Source organism: Nipponia nippon, unplaced genomic scaffold (assembly GCF_047370975.1).
Source record: "Nipponia nippon isolate SJK-2023a ecotype South Korea unplaced genomic scaffold, ASM4737097v1 scaffold_8, whole genome shotgun sequence".
NCBI classification, from domain to species: Eukaryota; Metazoa; Chordata; class Aves; order Pelecaniformes; family Threskiornithidae; genus Nipponia; species Nipponia nippon.
This window is the reverse complement of record NW_028262402.1, coordinates 36,314,885-36,340,445: the sequence shown is the minus strand read 5'-3', so window position 1 is coordinate 36,340,445 and position 25,561 is coordinate 36,314,885. Positions and strand designations below refer to the sequence as shown.

The 25,561-nt window shown below is 38.3% G+C and overlaps 1 protein-coding gene across 3 annotated transcripts in view; it reads right to left on the bottom strand.

The window, feature by feature from the left end:
• The window catches only part of SMC5 (structural maintenance of chromosomes 5), a 49,244-nt gene that overhangs the window by 15,961 nt on the left and 7,722 nt on the right, over positions 1-25,561 (bottom strand). For 2 of the 3 annotated variants that reach the window (XM_087742260.1, XM_087742262.1), the window contains 11 exons: positions 24,585-24,725; positions 20,282-20,443; positions 15,533-15,604; positions 14,373-14,628; positions 13,067-13,221; positions 11,190-11,303; positions 9,999-10,093; positions 9,662-9,794; positions 7,478-7,651; positions 7,178-7,347; positions 2,418-2,541 (listed from right to left, as the gene is read on the bottom strand). In XM_087742260.1, the coding sequence (XP_087598386.1) occupies positions 2,418-2,541; positions 7,178-7,347; positions 7,478-7,651; positions 9,662-9,794; positions 9,999-10,093; positions 11,190-11,303; positions 13,067-13,221; positions 14,373-14,628; positions 15,533-15,604; positions 20,282-20,443; positions 24,585-24,725 (1,596 nt within the window). The remainder of the gene's footprint in view (positions 1-2,417; positions 2,542-7,177; positions 7,348-7,477; positions 7,652-9,661; positions 9,795-9,998; positions 10,094-11,189; positions 11,304-13,066; positions 13,222-14,372; positions 14,629-15,532; positions 15,605-20,281; positions 20,444-24,584; positions 24,726-25,561) is intronic. The other variant, XM_087742261.1, reaches the window with a different exon arrangement.

The window sequence follows — 25,561 nt, the reverse complement described above, 5'->3', positions numbered from 1 at the left end:
GTGGATTTTGGTGGACTTCCTAAGTCACAAACAGAGATGGAAAAAGGTCAAAAAATAAACACGTAAGATATATGCCTCTCTCAGTGACAATGAAAGATGACTGACGGGATGTGACTCTAGTGTCTTCTGTCTTAACTGGGACAGCATATGACAACTGAAGGAGGCTCTATTTTGGAAGTTTCATAACAGGCTTTAGTCACCCCCAGAACCTGGTTTGACAACTTTGACATTAAAATGATTGCTTCTTTAAACGAGTCGGCCTCAGGAATGGCCTAGAGGCTTCAAAATCAGCAATATACTCTTGACTGTGTGAAGAGTAGCTTCAAACCTTGAATTATGGGGCATTGAGAATATCATTTCACTGTTTGTTTTTTTTTTTGGTTTGGTTTGTTTTTTATGATTGGCATATAAATACAAAGGAATCCTCTCTCCTAATGAAAGGGAGGACAAGGTTCCAAGTGTAGACCTAGGGGACCTGCCGAATTAAGTGTTGAGAGTGTTAGCTTCTGACTACAATAGTGAGCCAAGGTCTGAGACCTTCACTGTTTGTCTTTTCAACACAAAGTTTCTATAGCGTGAACTTGGACAGAGGAATATTAAATGTATTTGTTTCCAATCCACTTAAACCGTTTAAAAGCAATTATCAGAGAAGTAAACTGGAAAAAAAAAAGTTGTAACGAAAGGAGCTGAAAAATGGAAAAAGTTAAGATTATTCAAAGGCAACAGTGCCAGAATCTGAGAGAGTGGAACAAGGCCGTTTCTGTCAGCTGGTTGTGAAGTATTGACCTGTATTAGGTATGTGCCAGGTACGCTCTGCCTTGTGTATTTGTGTAAATATACATGCAGTCTGTCACTCTAGCTGACTGTTCCACACAAGCCCCAGAACTCTTAAAAAAGTAGATCATACTGCCACCACACAAACACACAAAAATCCCGTACATGTTTTAAATTTCCTTCTGTGGCAGAAGTGAGGATACCTGAAACATAAGGCTACCTAAGTTTTTATCACTTTAATAGAATACAGCTACTACTAACTACAAAATGTATTGAAGAAAGTACGGACTCCCACAAACTTGGAAGCATTCATGCAGTTTGGTTTGGCGATGACCAGAAATGTATGGATTTCAACAATTTTGACAAAACATGTAATGAAACATTGAAAAAGATTAAGACACTCCTTCAGGCAGGTCATACAGCAGTCAGTAAACAACTTTGGCTGCACTTCAGAACAGCAACACACTTGGACAGTTTATGTTCTGGGAAAATCAAAAACAAAAATCAGAAGCATATTCTAGAAATTCCTGTTTTGAATACAGAGCACTTGCACAAGTTTTGAAGAGAGTTACTTTTCAGTACTGTTATTACCTGCACAAGTTCTGTAAGTTCTGTAAAGTAATCTACAGCCTAAGGAACCCTTTTAACATGGCAGGTGTCTTCCGCCATTCTTTGGCATTTTCAAAATTGCTTTGGCTAGCTTACCCAAAGGTGATCCCTGAAACACTCCAGTTGTTGTAGTCCATGCCTATCAACAAACAGAAACAGCCCACCCATTTGGATTATTTTTTCTTTGTTTATTATATAAATACCAGCAGCTGAAGTGTATTGCAATCAGCCTCACTTCAAAGGTAATAACTCTTTTCAGGGGTAAGCAAGAACACATTTCAACATTAGTAAGGCATGGCAAAGGAACAACATACATGCTCAAAGTGGTTGCAAGAATGGCACCACTTCTTGCTGACTGCAGAAGCACAATCAGATTCCCTTGGAACTAGAAGTAACTGTTTCTTGTTCCTTAGTTATTAAAAAAAAAAAACCTAAGAAAATTCACCTTGTGGCAGCTCCCATTATTAGGGCTTACAGGTTAAGCTAAAGCAACAGTTAAGTCCTGACTGTTTTCTTCTTTTTTGAGTTAAAGAAAACCTCATGACATTGGAGCCTGAGACTTGAGTACTTTTCCCATCCTAGCCCTCTTCCACAATCATGGATCCTTACAGTTTCAGGTCAATTTTTCACATGACTAATAACTACTCTTTTTTTCAACAAAAACAAAAAAAGGAGATGATGAACTAGGGTGGAAGGAAGAGTTCACAGAATTATGCAGTATTCTGAAAACATACAAGCTGAAATTGTTACACAGTTCAAACCTAATTCATTCCTGTATTTACTGGATCAGACAGTGGATTATAAGACTTCAGTCACTGAGAGCCTAAATCAACACAAGTAAATGATCCACAAGTCCAATTAACAACAGATGAACAAGTTCAAGTTCATAAAAGCTTCAAAAGATGTTTATCTTGAAGCAAGTTAGCTCGTAAACATTTACAGTAACACATCCAAATGTTGCATACCTCCTACTTAAGTTACAAGAATTGGACTTTTCCCAATAGCGGAACACATACCAAGTTAAAAATACTTACCTTTATGAGATGCATTAATTCAGTAACAAGTCTTGCTTTTTGGCTATTTATTTCTTTGATCTTTACATTTGCCTGTTGCGATTCTTTCTCTAGGTTGATAGCATCTTGTTCCAGCTGTCTTAAACTATGGGAGGAATCAATATTGGATTAATCCTGATTAAAAATAAATTGTACAAAAAATACAAAAATTCTTAATCTTGGTGATGAACCAACAGCTGGCAAGAACAGGAATTCGTATACCTAAACATTCCAAACACCAATCTATGCACTTTAAACCTACAAACTTCAAAAGACATAAAATTAATAATTAAAGAAACTCTGATTTTGGCTACTAAGGACATCACTCGGCAACCATACTCCTTTACTTCTGTAAATTTCAGATTAAAAAAAAAAATATCAGTGAATCAGTGTAAGGATGACATTTTTATTCTGATGCTAGTTCCTTGCAACAATACAACATCGGAGAGTTCAGGAGGTTTGCTTAATTCTTGTTATACATACTAGTAAAAAAAATTGCATCCTCAACTTACTGCAGAAAAACAGAATTTTCACTTTTTTTAAACCTCAAAAACTTGTAATTACGAAGAACTTCTATGAAATAATTGTGATGTTTAGTGAGCTGCAAAGCATTTGGAGATCTTCAAAAATGGCCAAACAGGCTAAGAGGATGATCCAGGAAACTACAGACCAATCATTCTTACTTTGATCCCTGGAAAATTGTGGAGCAAGTCCTCTCAGAAAACAATTCTAGGGGCATAAGGGAGAAGGCGATCAGGAAGAATCAGCAAGCATTTACCAAGTGTACCTCATACCTGATGAGCCCAATTGTGAAATGACTGGATGACAGGAGATCAGGTGGTTGCCATTTACCTCCATTTTAACAAGGCTTTCTGTTAGGTTAAAAGCTCACCTGCACACCCAAAAAGGAGACACAAGAGCAGGTGGGGGAGGCCCAAATAATACTCTACCCTGGCTACCCCCAGGCCCATTACAGGAGCCATCAGCCCAGGAAATGCCTGTCTCCACAAGCCCAGAGGAGCACAGGGGCACCCTAGCAGGCAGGAACCCAAATTAAGGACCCAGAGGAAGGGAGACCCTATCCCAGGACAGCCTCAGCACCAGTGTCCAGGTGTGAAACCCAACAAGCTAAGTCAACACCACAGCACCCTCTGGACTGAAGGGGGGGTTGTTTCCTGGGGGCATAGGAGACATCATGGGATGCAGCAGAAAATCATTTTGCGTCTGCGCAGGATTTACTATTGGATATTCAAGGGAGAAACCAAATGTGGGGAATGGGAGGGATCTAGATGACTTGGAGTGGAACAAGTATGGGAACGTGGAGGGATATGGGGATAAAAGGGACAGTTACATGTAAATAGTTGGCTGGTCAGTACGCTTGTCCAGCCACGCCCAGTTGGCACGCTCTCTTCTTATTCAATTCTATTGTTCACTCTTTTCCTGGGCAAGTGACTCTCTACTCAGCATTCACGTGTGTGTATGGGAGCCTGAGTGCAGGCAACTATAGTCAGATCAAAAGTCAGAGGAGAGAGCCTGCTGGTCTGTGGTGCCAGCAACTGGAGACCAGAGTGAGTAGACTTAAATGACAGCCACTGGAGTGGGACCACAGGTCAGAGGCCCATGTGTCCATGGTGCCAGCACCTGGTACAAGCGCAGGTATGCAAGTGAGTGTTTGATCCCTAGTGAAGACAAACCCAGACTAGCTGACAAGTGGGTGAAGTGGCCTGGGAGCCAAGGGGGTAATGTGTAGTGAGACCACAGGAAGAGATGGCTATTGGAGGGACCAGGGGAGTCCAGCCTGGCTGCCAGCAACCATGAGGTCTGCTGTTCATAGGGGTGAGACCTGCTGGCATGTGGATGTATTTAAGGGTAAGATGACAGGGGTACTGGCTATTGGGGGGACTAGGGGAGTCACGGCTACCTCTGCACATTTGTATGCCTGTGTGTCTCTGAGGGCAAGACCACGGAGTTGGATACTGGGAAACCAGGGAGACCTAGCCAGTCCTGTGTGCATGTGCACATGGGTGAGTGAGGCAGCCTGTTCAGGCAACAGAGGCAGGGCTGCAGCCTCAGGGGTTTGCATGTCCAGGTCCCAGCAACTGGGGAGACTGAGGTCCAGGAACAGACTTGGAGTTCCTGGACTCAGCTGCCAATGGGATCCACGTTGCCCACATGTATGCGTAGAAGTCTCATTAAGAGAGCCCCATCCTGCTCAGACAGAGTAGGAACATGATGAGGCCACTGGTGCTGTGTTTGCCCAATCGTTCTGTGTGCCTGTCTGTGCTGTGTGGCTGGCTGTGTGCAAATATGTACATAGGTGCTGTTTAGATGTGCTCTGTGTGAACATGTTTACTGGGAAGACAGGCTCAGCCTCACTACTGGTTGCACCTGGAAACGTTAAGCCTCTCAGGCTGCTCTCAGACTGCTGGATGCAGACCCACTCCCCTAACTTTTTCAATACTTTCTCCCACAATACTCAAGTTGGAAGAGCGCAGTCTGGATGGATGGAAGACTAGATATGTAAAAAAAAGTGGCTGGATGTTCAGCTCAGAGGGTCATGGTTAGTTTGTTGTATTCTGCCTGGAGGCCAGTTTCAAGTGGGGTACCACAGGACTAAGTCCTGGGACCTATCCTGTTTAACATCCCTGCCAGTGACACGGAGGAGGAGACAGGCCATTCTAGTCAAGTTTTCAGACGACACTGAACTGGGGGGAGCGACAGGCCTGCTGTTCAGAGGGGTCTGCTGAGACCTGAAGGAAGGGGTCGACAGAAGGCTCATGAGATTCAGCAAGGACAAATGCTGAGTTCTCCCCCTGGGAAGAAAGTGAGTCTGGCAGTGATACAGGCTCAGGTCAGACTGGCTGCAGAGAAGCTCTGCAGGGAAGCTCTGCAGGGAGGACTTGAGGTTTTGGTGGGCAATGAGCTGGGCATAAGCCACCAGTGTACCCTGGCAGCAACAAGGTGTCCCCCCAGCATCCTTGGCTGTATGAATGGAAGCACAGGCAGGAGGAGAGTGATTTTTCCTCTCTGTTCAGCACCACACCCAGCTTTGCCCCCTGCCCCAAACATCAACAAACTGGAACAAACTTGGAAAGCAACCAAGATGGTCAGGGGTTACAGCACAGGCCCTGCAAGGACAGGATGAGGGTGCTCAGCTTGTTCACCCTAGACAAGACACAGCTTCTGGGCACCTAACAGCAATCCCCCCACTATCCTACCCATAAGCAAGCCACTGACAGGATGGACCCAAGATCTTATAAGAGGTGCATAGTAGAAGGATGACAGACAGTGGACATAAGTTGAAACAAGAAAGATCCAGACTGGATGCCAGTGGAAACTTTTTCCCTGTAAGGACAATCAAGCAGAGGAACAGAATGTCTAAACAGGTCGTGTGATCTCCATGGAGACCTTCAAGATGCAGTGGGATACAGCCCTGAAAACCCCCTGAAAACCTGGTCTGAATTCAGTGTTGACCTTGCTTTGAGAACATGGATGGACCACAGACTACCTGAAGTCCCTTCCAACCTAAGTGATTCTGTCATTGTATATTACATTAAATTATATCCAGCTTTATTCAGATACTTATATCAATTAGAAACACAAATATTTGGAAATAGTTACACTCACTGCAAAGATTATTTAAATAATTTCTATCTCTACAGAAAGAGATCCACATTATATGAGAAAATGTGTAACAGCCTTGTCTGTAATTGTGTCAGGTTTCTTACCCCTATTCAAAATCAAGAGAGTGTAATTATTTTTTCAAAGGGAAGGATTTAATCAATATTTGTTTGGGTAAAGGGTCCACCTCCTGCCTTCAAACCCTATTCTGTATTCTAGTAAAACACCATGACAATACACGTATCCCTAGTAAGAAACCTGAGAGCAATACTTGACTTTGAGGCTAAGCTCACATCCACACTGTTTAAAGCAGCTTCTTTTCACAGCAACCTGGACACTTGTGACTATACAGAAGTTGATTCCAACACTCCAACACCCCTGCAGCCCTATTTTTCTTTTCTTCTGTTTTGGTTTTTTTTGGTTTTGTTTTTTTTTTTTTTTCCTTAATGTTCTCTTTTCAGTTTAATGCACCATAAGTAATGCAAGAGCTGCCTGCACAAGCACCAGCACCAACTTTCAGAAAATTAAAAGTAGTGTGGCATAAGAACATATAGGAGTATTTGAGGGTACAAGGTTTGCTGGGAGGGAGTGAAGCCTGGGGCAATCTTGTCTACACTGCCTTCTGGGACCATGAGCTTAAGTGAAACACCTCTTGAACCATGCCCTGGTTCTCCCTTATGACAAAGCTGTAACAGAAGAACTAATTGCAGAGGCCTACAAAACCAGAAGATACATGAAGACAAATACTGTGGACAATCAGGGTCCAACTCAATCCCTGACATGCTTACTTAGTACCATATATGTACATTATGGTATTATCTAGATATGTGCTACCAAGACAGAAGAGTATGGTAATATTTGAGTAAATGAGTGCAATGATCTCCCACTGGAATCCTATGATTTTATTACAGGAAACTGTTTGGAACATTGTTACATGGTTTCTCAAATACTGTCTTAATCTCCATTTCTAAACAACTTCTTTGTCTTAATTATCACCTGTATCTGATGCTCAACTACTGGTTACCTTGTAAAGGTAAAAGGAAACTGCGGTAAGAGAAAGCCAAAATACTTCTGTTATTAAAATTGTTCATGTTTCATAGTTAATATGGCCTGTTTCCTACCTATCATACTTCACACCAATTTTTGATTCCAACTGTCTCCTCCTGTTTCCTCTCTCTAAAAGCTCCTTCTTCCGTTGCCTGAGCTCATTGTCTCTGCGTTCCAGATGTTTCTGTCTCTCAAACAATGCAGTCAAACGCATATCCAATGACTTCAATGTGTTATTAATGTCCTGAAATAAAAGAACACACACCACTAGCACCACAAACATACCACACTAACACATGCAAGTAGGCTATGCTTACTGCACAATAAAACGGGTAGTAGTTCACATCACATACAGCACAGAAGTAAATTCCTACCTGTTGCTGGTTTTCCAAGTGTCTTCTTTCATCTGTATCCACTGAACTAGTGAGAAACTGTGCCGCCCTCAGGGATGTATTAGTAGAGAGTCTTAGGTTTGTGTAAGTAGATACTTTAACAATGTATTTTTCTTCTGCTGTGTATATGTGCTTAAGTTCGGTTTCTTGTATGACCTAAAAACCACAAAAATACTAATTTGACAAAAGCATTACTTAAGGCAATGCTTTTCAGAACAAGGAATAAACCAGCTAAAATCCACATTAAAGAACTTCAGCTTATGCAAGACTCTGACTTGTTAACAAGCCTTTACAAAAAGATGACGCTAAGTTTAAGGCATCATTATACTTGTAATTCAGACTGGTCAGCGAAGAACTCTTAAGATACTGTCAGAGTACGTTACCATAAACAATTAAACAGGTTCTTTATTCTGATATACAGATAAGACACTGGAAAAACCTGTTAATATTTGTACTGCATCACGAACAAGGATTGTACTTGCTGTAGATGCATAACATGCAAACGTAGCCTGTGTATCAAAGAACCAAAAGTACTTAAGAAATTAATAGACAAAACCATAAGGTGAGCTGTAATGCACGAACTTCAGTGAAGCAAATGTATCTGTAGGAAAAAAAATGAGGTATAAAAATTTTAGAGTTACTACTTTTAAGTGACTTGTGTCAAAAAGGATATTATAAATAACCAAAGATTTACCAAAACACAAGGTAGCATAAGGATATAAAGTGTCCAGTAAATGAGGAACACCAAAAAACCTCCATAGGACAATGTAAATTTGACTAAAGATTTTTTTTCAGTTTATATACACAGCACCAGCAATATTCTGTTGATTTGGCTCCTGGACCCTGAAAACCGTGTTTACTTTGCTTTACAGCTCAGACTGTGATTGACAATATTTCCACCCTAGTCGTTCCACATGCTCAGCTGTATGATAAAGGTCTCCTCTTAAACGAAAGCTTTCTCTGGCATGTGTGAAACAAAATGTTGCAAACAATGCATTTCTCCATCAAAAATAATAAAAATAGAAAAAACTTTACACAACTGAACTGAGAAAGTGCCATGTGCAACACATTCAGAATAGCGGCTCATCTTTGCCCCTAGACCAGTGGTTTTTCACTTGCTGCCCACAGAGCTCTGGAAAGGAGAGAGTATCTAAGAAGTAATTCTGACTGGTTTACGAAACGTAACTCAAAGACCTATTATGTAGGTAATCTGCTTCATCAGGTGATAAACACAAAGTGGTAGAAGAATTGCAGTTTAAAGATGAAAATGCTTAGAAAAAACATTAAGAGAAGAGCTTTTCATCTAGGACTCCCTCCACTTTTCCCTTCCTCTTCCTTATTCTTAGAGCCTCAGAAATACAGAAGATAGGAAGGAGCAACAGCTATCCCAATAAAACAGGAATTGTTCTCTATTCACAGAGCCTGTTCCCCAAGTTCCTCAAAAAAGCAACTCTTATAGTTCTCAGAGAGTCTAAAGTAGTCTTCTGAATTCAAAGAAGAGTTCACTCTCTGTACACAATAGACAACATATGTCCGGCATAGACAGAGAAATGAATAAGGATTTAAATTTAAAACTGTCATGTGTGTTACCCATTACAATCCAGCAATGATGAGCTTGCAAGAACCCATGAAAGACTAAGGCAGGGAGATTACTCCTAGCGGGACCTCTTAGAGTATTTCTCAGAATCCCAAAGGTTTATATAGTATTTATCACATCAATTCTGGCTGAAGCTATACAACTGCATTTGCTAGAAATTGAACATCTTGATGTATTTTTTAAAAAAAAAAAAAGAAAAGCAGCTTCTAATTGTTGCTTTAAACATGACAGGTCAGCATTGTCATGTACTATTAACTATTTGATTAAAATTTTGCCCAGAACATTGCAGACACTTAAAGTAGAAGTAATAATAAAACAATTTCATATAACTGACTTGGCACAGTATGCAGGTGAAAGATATATTTAACTTTCTGTGAAGTACTGCGTTAGAGTGACTGGATTTGTTAAAATGTCTTGCAATATGTTTGTGTATAATGAACTGTTGTCACTTCCAAAGGCCAAATAAAAGCCTAAAGCAATTTTTTGCTTTCTCCACATTAACTTGTCAAAAAATTTCCGAAATAAAACTCTAGATCACAGGTGTGTTTGTGCTATTTAGGACATCTCACCCTTTCAATCATGTTTCTGGTCTTCTCTGTTCCCACAGGGACATCGTGAACACGGTACTGGGAGCAAAGATAACTCATCACAGGATGAGGAGCATCAAATAACTCTCGTAAATATGAGAAAAATCCATATCGGCTGTAGAGGAGAAGAAAAAGCATGCATCAGAAATAAAATCTGGCAGGTAAGCAAGCTGAAGTTACTGAAGGGTCAGAAAGAAATCCTGCTAACCCAGAACTGAATTGGTGAAAATCTGATTTGCATAGAAAATTCTAATACACAGCAACACCACCAAAACACTGTAGTTAAAAACACTGCCCACTGACATAATCTGATACATACTGTAATTCTTCAATAGGTCTTGAAGATAAGCTTTCAGCACATGATGCAGCAGGTGCACATACAGCATTCACTCTTAGTTTCTGACGATCGCGCATCTAAATACAGATTACATTACATTATTTGGTAAAAAAGAGCACAAAAAGTCACTATATCAAAATCAAGTATTTATTCTTGATTCATAGAATCGGAATTATTTTAAACTGACAACCTCTGGAAGAGCCCACAAAAATCCACTCTGGCTTAGGCATGAGTATTTCCATGAAATACCATGCATTAGAGAAAACAAAAGCAATCAAAGAAATCCAGAGCCAGGTACTCAATCTGCATAGCCAAGCTGGATGTAATAAGGAAGCCCCCTCTTTCAGGCTGTATGGCCATTTTGCACAGACAATGGCAGACCACTGGCTACAGAGGCTCTGAAAATCCTAATCCTAACAGGGCAGAAAAGATTGAGGATACAAATGAAAGATCAGTTTAGCTAGTTAAAGCAGCTTTGCACTGGGTTCCACAACCATGGAGGCAAGACAAGCCCCCAGAACCTCAGATATCACCACTACTGTTCACGTATATAAAGATGACTAGCTTCTGTGACAGGCAAATAGGTCTTAAAAAATTGCAGGACAGTTTGTCATTAGTCACACTATTCTGTGGACAGTAGTTGGGAAGCATTATGACAGTTAATGCCCTATCTTGTGGCTTTTTTCTCCTGCATCATGTGTCTGGCTCACAAAGAGAACAGTGTCCTTATCGCTCCAGGAAGCAGCAGTATTAAGAAAATGTAAGCCTGATTTTCTGCTTGGACCATTGTCTTCTCACAAAAGATGCCCTCTTGTCTCTTTAGTCAGGAGTCATTGGAAAAGGCTGGTACTACATTTGTAGCTTCCTGTCATTTTCTTGTACACAGTATTCTCTCCTCAATGATTACTGCCTTGTCAAGGAAGACAAAAGTTATCTCTAAAAAGAAATATTTTCTTAATATTCGTGCCTCCCTCCAGTTGGTCTAGGCATTAAAAAAATGTTAGTCCAGAAGAAAACATTAATCCAGAAGAAAACCTTTGAATACTTTGCACTAGCTATTATGCTGATCTTGCCAATCAAAACTTAATAAATACAGACTTAGCTTGGTAGACTCCAAAGTTCAGGGCTCCTACAGCAGTATTTAATCAATTTTTAAAATCGGTGCCTACTTGCCTCCACAAGAAACATTTCCATATCTTCTTGACTCTCAAAAACAAAAGCCCTCATGTCACTGGCCGAAATGTGATTTTCAACATATTTAGCATGTCTATTGTCTTTCACATTGATCTGATAAAGACAAGTAATGAGAAAGTGATTTAATACAATTGGACTTAACACTCCCCTCAAAACATTTTAAGTAGTCAGATGATATCCAAGCTTACATGTAATGAAAACAAAGACAAGATTTAAACGTCCTTAAAGACATATTCCCCGTCTTTTTGCAACCAGTTTTCTTGGGAGGAAATATACAGTAACTCACATGTCATTGTGTTTAGTTTTTAGCCATCCATATCCTTTCTCAGCATTCCTGGAGCTATCGCTGTCTCCACCATACCACCTACTCCTCTTCTGCTCCACTCTAACCTTACAATTGCAACCACCACCACCTCAGGGCTAGTGGCTCTGCTCCAGTACTACTAAAGGCATCTCACTGTTTAGAAACAATTAATTTAAGGAATCAAAACCAGAAAACGTCACACTCCACATATTATTCATATGCAGTTCCCTTTGATTTGGACACAGTGAACATCACCAAATACAAATACAGAATTGTGAAGCCCTAGAAAGACAGAGATCCACAGACTGATTGAATTCTCTTTGAATTCTTAAAAAAAAAAAAAAAAAATCCACATTTAAGATGGATGAAGCTTTTCACAGCTGAATGAAGTGTTAATGTTAGAATTCCTCATTAACTCTCACTAGTAATTAGTGGAGAACATGGTTTAGTGGTGGACTTGGCAGTGATAGGTTAATGGTTGGACTCGATGATCTTCAGGGTCTTTTCCAACCTTAATGATTCTATGACTCTACATGTGACATACAAATGCAAAATTACGCAGAACTATGCAATAACCTCAACTTAGCCAAAGACTCGGTACACTTACTAGCAATTTGAAAGCTAAAATTTATAAGTACATGAGACTAACTTACATTATATAAAAGAAAACAAATTCAGACATTAGTGAATGTTGCAGAGGTTAATGAGGCCTTGAAGTAAAAGCAAAGGCATCCTATCAAGGCATTTGTAAAATTAACTTGATGTGGTCTTCCAGGAAGAACTGGTAATAACAGGAAGTACTTGGGTTTTTATACTAAACAAAAGTAATTTTGAACAGTTCTAGCGCACGCACAAAGCTTAAGAACTGGTATACAAATATTCAACATTCAACTAATTTAAATTGTAGCAATACACTATTAAAATAACCTTGCAATTCTGAAGAGGAAGAGGAGTGCACCAGCGCTCTTCATCCTCTTCCCACTACATGGAGCACATATTGCAAGAGGCTGGGACAATGGTGGAGGAATGCACTAGAAAACCAACAGCCTCTTTGAAAAGTTAACCCTGCCATTCCTAGCTAGTACAGCATCTGTTGAATGAAAACACAAAACAGAACTAGGGATTGATTAGGTGCTTCTGTGTCTGTAGATGGCTGTGCAATGCAAACCACAAAAACACCTGGGGATCACAGTGACATGTTGTAACCATTGCTGAGCAGGTTGTGCTATAAGGGGAGGTATTTAATTGTAACTACCACTGCTTTTTTAAGCAGCAAATAAGAACTACTTAAGTCTAAAGAATTGGATGTCCCTTAGAGGAAATCTGCAACAGGCACCTTAATAAAGGACTGCTCTTTGAGGAGGGAAGGAACAACCCCATCTTACTCAATGTGGAGTATTACTACATTGCCTATGGAAATAAAATTACAAATAGTTAACCATCTCATTTCAAGATGTGTCTTGAAAGTTTTAAAGTCATTCTCAAAGTCTTGCAAGACATCAATAAACTAAACATTAACTGGTTAGAGTGATATGCAAGTAAATTTTCTTACTTCAAGCATCATAGGTTCACAAACTTTTTTTTGAAACTTGTCTTTGTTCTTTCTTAGCCACAAAAGAGCAGAATGTGTGTCTTGGAATCTCCCTTTGAGATTCTCCTCCTTCATATTCATTATATTATTAAGTTGTCCAAGGCGATCAATTATTCCTGTAATTTAAGGCAGTTTCTTAAACAGAGTCCATAGCAAGTCCACATTATAACTAGCGTTTTCCAACATTTATTGACTATGCTACTCCAGCAATAAGGTTGTTAGGACATTGTAAGAATTAAGAGTTTCTCTTCCCACAATCAAGATGCTGCTTATTGTAAATAAATTTTAAGGACTATTAAAGCTTAAAATCTAAAATAAAATGAAGACTTACCCAAAGGATAACAAAATCTGGTAGTTCAGTAAAAACACAGGAATGTAGTCTTAAAAATCTCTCTCTTCAAAACTTGTTCTACCTTTTGTATTTAAAACCAAAAACGCCCCAAGAGGAAGGAGGTAATGGGACTACCAACATGAAATCTCAGTGTTATTTCATGCTTGCAGAAAACAAAACGTGTGAAACAGACTGTGTGCAAAAGCCTTTGCTATTCAGGAGAAAGAGATCAAATACTTTCTGTGCTTCTCAAGGTAAAATATAGTGTCTCCTTCCCTAGGTCACTTGGCCTCTGTATACCTCAGTTTCTTCTTGGATTCTATGACAAGTGCCAGACAGATAGGCACATGCAAATGTACTACACTCACTGAGCAATATATGCAACACGCCCTACTGACCAATCTATAATTTTTGAATTTTGTTTCTTGGAAAGAACTGATTGTAAATCCCAGGGTAGTATAAAGGAATTTAATTAAGCTTAGCTCAAGTTCATCTAGAAAGGACAAAAGCAGCACCAGTAGCTAATATACTGCCAAAGAGATAATTTTAAACACTGCATCTTCAAAGCAAACTGCTTTTGCTTCAGGTTTGGCTTTTTGTATCCTGCTAACAGTACACACCTTCATTCAATAACAGAAGAAAATGAAACTGGCAAAGCAGTCTCTTTAACCAGAGATCAGAGGAAACTAATTTTTGGAAGGATAGTTTTAAGGTCAGTTGCCACTTCCGAATCTTCTCGTTCCTTCTATTTTGAAAGTGGTTTCTGTTACTTTTGATAAAACTGATAACAGAAAGGAACATTGCTCTACATGTAAGAAACAACTGAGGCTTGAGGTAAATGTCTCAAATTATTTCACTACAGCAGGACAAGTAGATTCTGTATGAACAGTCATTAAAAAAAAAAAAAAAAAACACACAAAACCCCAAGTAACTTACTTTTATTTTCCCTCTCTTGGTTCATTTTCTCTGCTTTTAGATCACTGATATCACTATCAATTCGTGCCCTTTCTTCTTGTAATTTTTTCAGCTCGTTATTAACAGCATCAGTTTCTGGCTGAAGATTCTCAGAGACTACCATTGTATTGAGCTCATTCTTCCAGTCCTCTATCATTTTGTGAGTGTTGTGTATTTTCCTCTGTCTGTCCATTTCTTCATCTTTTTTCATTCTCAAAGCTTGATGAATTTCTTCAATCTAAGAATTTTGAGTATTTCCAACATTAGAGGAGTTTAGTATACAAAACCTATGACAAATAACTAGGACATCTGTGCAACTGGTATTAAATGCTGATGTAACCATTCACTAAAACCATAAGAGTCTGTTATAGTTCCAATAGCTCTATGACAGTCGCAAAACTGACAAGATTTAGTTAAGATTTAGGAACATTTAAGCAAAAATACAATCAAGCCTTTAAATCAATTTTTGAAGTTCCTTTCTTTTTACAAAAGCAGTATCTTCAACCTTAAGATCTTAACACATTTGAAAGTTAGTCTAAGATTGCATAAAACCTATGGCACAAACACAACATGCAATGTTGACTCTGCACCCTTATACATTTAATGAATACATTTCTTGACCAAGTGCTTCGATGAAGTTCTGTAACTGTTTTACAACATATCTTCGCGTTTTCTTTTCAAAAAATGCTGGGCATATACACTTAACAGAAGCAATAACCCTAGCCTCTCGCATAGAATATTTGAGGACATGCTTAATGCTGAGTGCATTACTGTACTATAGAGGCTGTAGCTTTTCGAGAAAAGCCTGTAATATATACACACACTGTCTATTCCTAAGTTTGTTGCATCAAGGTAACTGATTTTATGTAGCATACACCTGTCCCTTAGTAATACCTGTTTGACTAATAGGTGTTTTAAAGATTCATTATGTACTGGAGGGAGTGAAGCATGCTAGCACGTGCAGCGTCTTCAGAGAATTTCCCTTTCTGCTAACAGAAGACAAAAAAAAACCCATCTCTGTGTTTTACTGCAGAATTTAAGAAGTAGCATTCTGCCTGAATGCAGCATATGCTATAGCTAGTACTGAATTAACACATTAGCAAAGAAACACCAAAAAAAGTCACAAATATCAAGATTCTTACTTGTTTATCTTTCATCTCCAAAGCATCTTGCTTCTGTTTACATTTTTGAGAAATGTCTTTGATTTCAGCAGCCTGAATACAGTAAGATATTTAAATTAGATAGTCATAAATTCAGTTATATTTGTAAAAAGCAGTCATATTTTAAAGAATATTCTGTCTATGCATAACCAAGCATTTATTCCACATTTTATTACTGACAAAGTTATACTCACCAGTTTCTTATTATTCTTACCCGTATCTGTAATATGTATATTTTCAGCAATTTGTGAAGAACTGAATAATGGCATATAAACTGTTCACAATGATTCAGCTATAGATCTGCAAATTCAGGCATGACAGATAGAGGAAGTCTCCTAATCTACTCTGAAATTAAAATAACACCATCCTCAATTTCAATAAAAATGCTATGTTCAGATCCTTACAGTAATAAATGTTCTTGCTTCTTTTTCCAAACCAACTTTACCAAGGAAAGCTTATACTTAGAGCAGGAAAGGCGTAAGTTCCTAGGCACAGGGCAGCCAAAACAGAATTTGTCAAAGTCATCCTGCCTCTGAAGTGCACTGTGCTAACACGATATCCTACGCAGCTGAGCTTGACAACTTGTTGGCTCATGTGTAGGCACCCATGTCTCTGCTCTTCCTCTATCCTTCTCAGCTTCTACAGAGTTGCAGAATAACATAGGTCAGAAGGGAATTCGGGACATCACCCAGTCCAATCCCTTGCTCAAAGCAGGTCTTATTAGGTCAGGTTCCCCAGGCATTGTACAGCTGCATCCCAAACACAGTGGAAATGTGCTTTCTCTACAAATTTAATTCCTCCTTCCCTGAACCCTAAAGGCTGAAAACAGTGCAAACAGAATACTGGAACACTGCAGAAGGATGCAAGGACCATAAGTAAATTCCAGTGCAGACACGGAAACAAACAAACAGAGCACTCTCACTGGAAGAAACGTCTTCCTACAAACTGAGCCACACTGAAAATGCATCATGAATGGAGAAAATAAAACTATGCAGAATCTTTTCCCTCCCACAACCTGAAAGACGCACAAATATGTAAAGACCCTGACTCTATAGCTGTTTGCATGAAGGCAACATGGAACAATACATCTTGGTCTTGCAGCTGACTGCAACGAAGCACTGATTCCGTGACGCTCTCTCCAAAGACCTGAGGCAGGCAGTCTGAAGAGGAGGCTCTCTACCAGGAACCTGATGCAAAATATTCACAAAACAATTCTGAAGGCTCTCAAAATCAGGACACTAGTAAGGAAATGGAATTCAATTTTTCAATTATTATTATAATATTTTCAGTTATCATATATTTATATATACACCTACCTTACAGAATAGATTAACAACTGTAATTGTCTTTATGGTTTTCATGGTACCACCATAACGTACTGCTTTATACTGTTAAAAATTGCTAAAAAAATTGCATTGCATAGTCCACTCTGTCCAAATGCCTTTAAAGAGCCTAAAGCAGAAACTATTCTAGGCTTCTCTCACACAATTTTATCAACCTCTTCCTACAAAATGGGCCGATTTCTTTTTTTCAGAATCTACACATCCTGCACACCCAAAGCACAAAATTTTACTAGGAATTCTTAGTCTAACCAAATTCTTAAAAGGGTTTTAACACAGAGAGAGACAAGAGAAATAGTCACGCAGTGTCTTGATACACTAATTTACACTCTGCCTTTACTTCAGTGCAGCTCCTTCCAGGCAAAATCTTTAACATCGTGCCTGGCTTTTTGCCAACAAAGTGCAAACAAGACATAATGAAGAGGTGGTTTATCTCTGCTCTCACGCATATACCCTCAACCCAAGAGCAAGATCTCAAGAAGCAGTCAGGATTACAGTTATTTGATAATGGATATAAGCGTGGACCAAAGGGCCTGAAGAAAATTATGTTCCCTACAGGTCTATGTGTCTGAAATACAGAGGACTTAAAATGCTAAACTGCTTTCCCTCAATGCCAAATTGAAATTTGGCTTGAAAAAAACAAGTTTTGGGCCAAAAATAGTCATACTGTTTTTATAATAAAATCATTCATTAATCAACTCCTGCTGTCTTACAGCATAATTATCTGTGAAATGCTCACCAAATGTTTGCATCTACAAAGATTAAACTCTAAGTTACAACAAATTCAAGCAGTATCTATGAAAAAGTGAAGAACTTATGAAGAAGTAGCAATTTAAGCAATTTTAAGGTATGGTACTTAAAAGCCTTGAGGTTTTGCCTTAGGTCAAAACTACCTCCTGACAGTGCAAGCAGCACTGATTTTCCTTTAAAAGAACTTAATTTTCACAGTCCAATTAAGAAGGCATGTGGGAGAGAAATGGATTTCAGTACCCAGAGAAGAGCTACTGTCACAAAAAGTTCAAAAGTAGCAATACACCTCTAACATCTTGTTAACTTGCCTGATGTTATACAAATTGTTCATGCCATAACCAGGTATATAACATATTTCCTTAAGCCTTTTTCCACAATTTCGGACTCTACGGGGGCTTCTTCAAGATGGAATATGAATCATTCAAATCAGACTTGGACATATCATTTAACATCAGAACAAAACTCACTCAGGTTTGAAAATGTCTTATTATAATATGATATACAACGTAGTATCAGCTATACATTACAATCAAAATTATGGTAAGTAATCACTGGAAAGCAGTAATAGAATATCTCACTAAGTCTTCTATAAATTATTTATTTCAAATGTGGCATCTTTCCTTCTTCCCATCTTTCTGGCTTCTGGAATACTGTAGAACAAAATGCACCCAATTTATTCTCTGGGCCCCAGTTAAACACCACTTCAGCACACAGTTAACCTTGTGAATGTTTAATGTGCAGACGCCTTACTCCACAAGTTTAGATCGAGCAGAAGAATATGTTGACTCAAGAGTATGAGTCAATCAGCTAGTCCATTCCCCCAACTTTTCTTTCACAGTTCTGTAGCAAATAGCCTATGCTGAGCATGCTCCCTAGAAGTTAAAACTAAAATGCTCACTCACTGTTTTGTCCTAGGTTTGTCATACAAACAGAGCATAACTCATACCAACAGAAGATAACTTTTATATGAATATAGCCCAATACTTCTAAGAACTGGGGTGGCAATGGTTCAGTAGAATTCTTTCCTGTTTGAAAAAATATATTAGTATAACATTAATTAAAATGAAACAGATGAGTAAAACCTAGCAGGATAATACCAAGCAGTGAAAATATAACTTAGCACTTCACAAGCATGAAGGCCCTTATTGCATTATGAAAATTAATTTCAAGCTTCCAGCTGTTAACTTTCCTCTAAGGAAGTACACTTACACAGCAACAAAAACCCACAAAACAAACAACTCCCCCCGCAACCACACCCAAAAAAGCCCACTTCAGTAAAACTGCAATATTTTTAAACATTTAGGTATTTTGAATCACAGCATAATAAACTCTTGCAGTACTGTGGAGCAGAAGATTCAGAAGATACATTTAGCAAAGTGCTTTCTTAATAATAAAAATAAATACATTTATGTAATAATAATAATAATAATAATAATAATAATAATAATAATAATAATAATAATAATAATAATAATAATAATAATAATATTGTACTTGGGTAAGTAGTATTGCCTGGTACAGTTTATATCACAACAAAACCAGAAGTGGTGTGAACAACAATCTGTGGTTTTTGTTTGTCTGGTCTTTCTGGTTTGGTTTTTTGGTTTTGTGTTCTTGGTTTTTGTTTGGGTTTTTTTTTGTCTAGGGGGAAGGTGCTTGTTTTTTTTAAAGAGAGCAGATGGACAGTGTATTAGCTCACAGTGCACTAAATGCCACTGAAGTTTCAGACCCTGATTCTACAAGATGCATCATGACAACAGCCCTCTACAGGTGTCAGACGTCTCCACACCAAGTCCTTTGATCTGATCAGTTACCTTTAAACATCTCACTGAAGCAAACATTCTCATGTTATCATTTAATTTTGGTTATCCATAAAAATTTGTGCAGCCGATGCACACGATGACTTCTGCAGCCTGAATAGTACATGGTAGTTAAAATCCTGCAGAGAATTGCAGTACTTTCCTATATGTCATACAGAAATAGTAATCTTCCATATCCCCAGAGAGAGCAGCTATTCGAAAAAACAGATAGTAAGCTGTAAGGCATAGGTAGGTTTACCATTTAATTCTCTTATGCACAAAAGTATTCATAACTGATGGAGGATTACTGTCTAACAAAAAAATTACACCCTACTTAGGGAATTAGGTTAAATATTAGAGGAACACTTTTAGGCCAGATAATTGTAGGTTAGCTTAAATTTACCACCCAAACTGGCTACATTTTAAGAAGATAAACAGAGCATCCACAAACCCAAACTACAGAACAGATGAAAACAGGCAACTAACTCAATGTAAGTATCTAACTTTGGGAAACTGTAACATTATATCCCTGAAGATTTTGACGATTCTATGAACAGAATTATAAAATTTGCATGCTCTTATAATAGCAAGAGAGTGGACTTTCAGAGTTGTTACTGAACGTTTACTAAGAAATGTATTCCTTGAGTTTTACTGCTTTTAATTGAACACCGACATGGAGAAGGTAGTGAGAACCAAGGGCACGAATACTTCAGAAAAATTTCTTCTGAAACACATGATTATGGCACACTAGAAAGAAAGAGGTTATTGCTTTACACTTTACAAAGCTGAACACAGAACACCTGAAATATCACATATGTTAACTGAGAACTTAAAATACCTACCTTATCTCTGATTTTCATATCCAGATTCTTAAAATATTCTTCAGTTTCTTGGATTTTTTTTGTCACTGGGGACTGCATTTCTTTCAGGTTCTTTAGTTCTTCCTTGGCTTGGTCTCGCCTTTGTTTCACTTCCTCATGCTGCTGACGAACATTTTCGTATTCCTTGGAGGAGTTGAAAGTAAAATAATTAAAGACTTCTGTCTTCTATTCAAGTATTTTATAACTGCTCTAACATTTTATTTAATTGTACATGAGTTTTAGGAGAAAAATCTGATTCAGAAGCTAGTATTAGAGCAACTAAAGTAGTCCTCCTGTTACTAGTCAAAATGACTAGGAGATGTAGGGATCATTCAGTCCCCAGTGAACAAGCACACACATTTAATGGTTCTTAAATAATATGCAATTCAAGTAGCAGAAGAAATGATCAATTTGTCTGCAATTACCTTGCCTCTAAGTCCATCTGGGATCGGTGTGGAAAAAGTAATTCTTTAGCCCCTTCTGTCTATAGCTTGAGTACTACTTAGGCAGAAGTCCTCAAGCTAAGGAGCAAATAACCACAGAAAACTTCAGGAGAAAGAAAAGGAAGGAGCTGGACAGATCATCAGAGCCAGTAACAGACATAAACCTGAAGTAAACCAAGGAGAGAGACAGAGCGGAACAGAACTTTGGAAAACAAACAAAAACTTGACCATACACCACAAATACCAGAGAAGTCACTATCTAAGGAGTTTAACTGGAGATGCATTCCTGAGAAGAAAGAGATGGTAAGCAGTGTGGTGACCAAGTACCTCCACCTCAAGAAGGTGGGAATTTGGGGGAGAAAGTAGTTTAGGCTGAGGGAGTCATTACTAGTGAAATTTTCGTGTTATGCTTTCTGGGGGAAAAAAAGAAAAAAACCCAAAACAAACAAAAAAAGAACATGACATTCAATGATAGTTAAGGGTTGAGAAGGAAGAGATATATGTATGTGGGGGTGCAGGGAAGGGAAAGCTGCCCGATTTGGCAGGCACTAAAGAAAGCCCCTGGTTTAGTGTATACGCCTGGATTATTCCAAGCTTCGGAGCATTAAAAAAAAAAAAAAAAAAGTAGCCTGCAAGCTCTATCTGTAACTTTGCTTTATCTGCTACCACTTTTTCCTAGTTATTTGTTTAATTACCCCACTTGTAAACACAGACAATCACAAATAAATCAATTTAGGCTATTAAATCCAAATTCTTTCTTCAGAGTATCTTTTTCACAAAACCAAAAAGTATTTGAAGAAACCTGCTGTAATTCTATGATGTAGAGTACAATCAGTAGCCACCATCACAAAGTTACAGAGGTAAAGCAATTATACTTCCACTTAGCTGATAGAATAAGCTTAAAATGTAGCTCTACTCTAAATAAGGTATTATATTTCAAGGTTAAAGCAAATTCACACACCTACAATTACACCTCATTTCTTCAGATACAAAATACAGGCAAGTTTCCCTAGAAATTGTCATTACATGGTTTTTATACAGCAAATCCCTTTAACACTTTAAGAAAACCTGACTTTCACTAGACCTCTGTATTTTGGTAACCTTTAAGGAAATAACCATGATGCTTGTAATTATGCACTTAGCTAAAGATCTGCAGGAATTCCAAAGGATTTCAGCCTTCCCAAGACATATTTGCACCTAAACTATATAAAAAAGCTTTTCTCAATTGTGAATGGAAGAGGAGGAAAAGAAGAATGGAAACGGCTCAGTCAAAACACATTTTCAGAATTACGTGTTTTTGGGACATTTACAGCAGGAGGAACAGCACCTCCTGCTGCTATACCACCTTAAAACAATATACCTTATGGTATACCGTACTACCTTAAGCTTAAGCTTGGAGAGGTAAGAAACCCCTTTTCTTTAAGGCCCTACAAAAGAAGTCAAAAAAACTGTAGTTCCTTAAATCTGCTCACTGATTGTAGATGACACAATCATTTGATAGAAGTCCCATTAAGGTACACACAAGAACATAAAATGTCCCCTAAATCCTTAAGTCCAAATCTTTAACATTGTACTCCTAGGGTCCATTTTATGGAATTCAAAGGAGATCCTCAAAAGCATATTAGACATAGACATATATCAAATAGGTGTAAATTCTCCACATACAGAAGCAGCTGGCACTGACTAGAAAAAACACTTGACAAGGGAACTGTTCCTCAGGTGAAGAGCAGTGGAGTCTTCAGAATAAAAACACAGTTCTACAGTGGTCAAATAGTAAAGCAAGTTCAGCACTAGACTTCCTCTTTTCCACTAGGATCAAGAGACAATCTAGTGTCATATTTCAGTTGACCTGTTTTCAGGCTGCCCGTCTTCTCCATTTCTTAACATACTGCAGTGTTTATACATCTGCCTCCTGGCTGATATGGAGACCCACCCAGCTATTCTGTTTTGTTACAGAGGCAATTCTAAACAGCTAGGTATGTTTGGTCTACAAATAGAAACATACCCTTTGGGGAGGATGGGGAAGATCCATAGAAGGAAGAATAAACCCTGTGCTACTCTCAACTTTGGTGAACCCAATTTTAAGACATCAGTAATGTTTATTCTTAAGATTAAACAGTGCTAGGTCAGAAGACAATGCATTTCTTCTTTTAGAGAGAGCTTGGTATTTTCCAATATAGGAGAATACCAAGAAATCTATCAGAAGGATTTGACAAATCACAAAAGAGCAGCGATCTTGTACAATGAAGATCACAATGGAATGTGAATTTTTTTTGCAGCCTGTAGGTGAAATATCTTCTACCTAGTAAAACAAATACATCGATGACCCTTGATTTCAACTGTAGATTATCCACAGGCAAGTGACTTCTGGTAAACGATCTGGTACACGCTACTGATTCTGTACTGCAAATTGGAACTTCATGCAGATGTCAAAACACACTGTTGTTTCTATGAATTCAGTGGCCAAAAAGTTAAATTTTTCCTGATTGAGTGCACTCACCAGAAGTATTTAATATACTCAGCAACACAAACTGTCTAGAAGACGACAGTGAAAAAGTCAGGCGTGAAGAAGTCTAAATTTGCTTAAGAAACAAATAACTAACAGCGATGTCCTCAAACTTATGGAAGGCAATTTAACTGACAGCAGATGAGATTCTTAACTTAGTTTCCCCCCGCCAGTTTCCGACCAGCCTTCAGAGTTCTGTATCTGCAAATATCTTACAGTAGAGAACAATCAGTATCAGTCTACGTTAACGACACAAGGCCCACATCTCTCCTAATAAAATAACTCTCTCTTTTTGTTAACTAAGCCAGGCTAATGCATGTGTAGACCACGTCCTTAGCACCTACCACCATCCATCTATTTCAATGGCTGTTCCTATATCCCCCTGTGCTGTTAGCACGGAGGTTTGAAGGCAGTGAAGATACATCCCCTGAATCCAGTTGCTCTTCAACACACAAGGGACAAAGTTCTTTGAATACCCATGTGAGGCTTTGTTTTCTGCAAAATTGCAACAACATACCTTACAAAAGTTTTCTGCATCCTCCATAAATATTACATGCAAGTTTTCATAAGTTCTGTATTTCACGAATTCTATAAAGCTTGCAAACAAGGCAAACAACATATTGCTTCAATATAATAAAATCCACGTGAGCTTAAACTATTTATAATTTAATCCGACTGACCATTCAACATTAAACTAAATTACACTCAAAGTGCTGCTCAGAAAGACTTATTTTGCTTTGTATAAATGGCCTGTCCTTGATTCTAGGCTCTTATAAATTAATTTAAAATTTCCACCTCTTCAAATGCCGACATTTTTGAGATTGGCAACCTATATTCACCATGATTTGTGTCATTCACGCCAAACCTCAATTAATAAATTAAAATTAGCATTGGGGGAAGGCAACCTGTAAGAAAAAAAAAAAACAACAAACCCAAACAAAAACACATTCTGTAAAAAAAAAAAAAGGTTACAGCTGGAAGGAGCAAGTGGAACTGGCTAGGCACAGCCTAAATTAAGCCAGTTGTGCCTGCAAGGAATAAAAGGAGTACTGCTCTTGGCCCATATTGCTGGCTTTCCTACATGGGTAGTAACCACTTAAGTTACTCCTTAAGCAACTTCTTCAGTCCAGCTACAAATGCAAGCAAACCTCTGACCAAAGTTAGTCCAAGAACAGTATTCCAAGACCTGGCCTGTTTGCACCAAGCAACTGTAATGATGTTCAAGTTACTCAGGTCAAATTTCTTTTAAAGAAACTTCTGGCATACTTCTAATAATCTAGTATTAGGAAAAATGGGTTAGGCAAGAAAAACACTGAAAAGAAAAGAAAAAACTTACCACCCAAGGCCTTTTCCTCTCAAGCATCTCAATTAAGTCTAGATGGCGCTTGCGCTCATGGTATCTCTCAACATCTTGTTTGTATCGTTCAATCCTCTGTTTCATTTTCTCCAAAGAGTTAGTTTTGTCTTTGCACAAGTTCTGTAAGAATATACATTTTTACGTTTTACAGTATCTACTCAGTGAAAACACTTTTCAGAAATAGTCCACACCTCACCTGTACATTAAAGCAGAAATTTAACACTAGAGAGGAAATTTTAGTACAGCAGTAATTAGAGGGGAAAAACTCAACGAGGAATAGTTGTCCAGCTTTTAAGTACATTTACCACATACTTTCTGTGAAAACAAATCTAATGTAAACAGAAATCTTAATCTGAAAAATATCTCTATTTTTTTTTTATTTTCTCAGGAAGTTACTCCCTACAGCTCAAGCCTCCATTAATCTAGATGTTTCTAAACCACCATAAGTGGTTTTGATAAATACAAGTAGCAAAACTGCTTGTGAAAGATCTTGTAGAGATTTGTAACAGAAACATTAAGGTAGGTTTGTGAATGTAGTTTGTACGATTGGAAATGCATGATTGCGCTTAAGCACAAGAAGAAAAGATAAAAAGAATGGCCTGTATGGCTAACAACAGACACTGTTCCCAGAACACTGATCCCAAGACACCATTCCCAGCACTAACAGCAAGGAACACGTTATTTCTGCAAAGATCACTAAGCCTGCGCTCTGCTAAGATCACAGTACAAGTAACTGCAAGGGAAAGACCCTGTGCCCCAAAACCAGGACTGCAACAAGGTTGCAGCTTATTGCACACAACCTCCCTTTTCCTTTTTGTTAATATTCCAAACCAGGAAAAACAGGTAGCAGGCAACAATCCTGAGCATAATTTATGGAAGTCGAAGTCAGCAACTTAAAGCAAAGGACCACCCTATAAGAGCTCATGACTTCTAAAAGGCATAAAAGATCTGTCCAG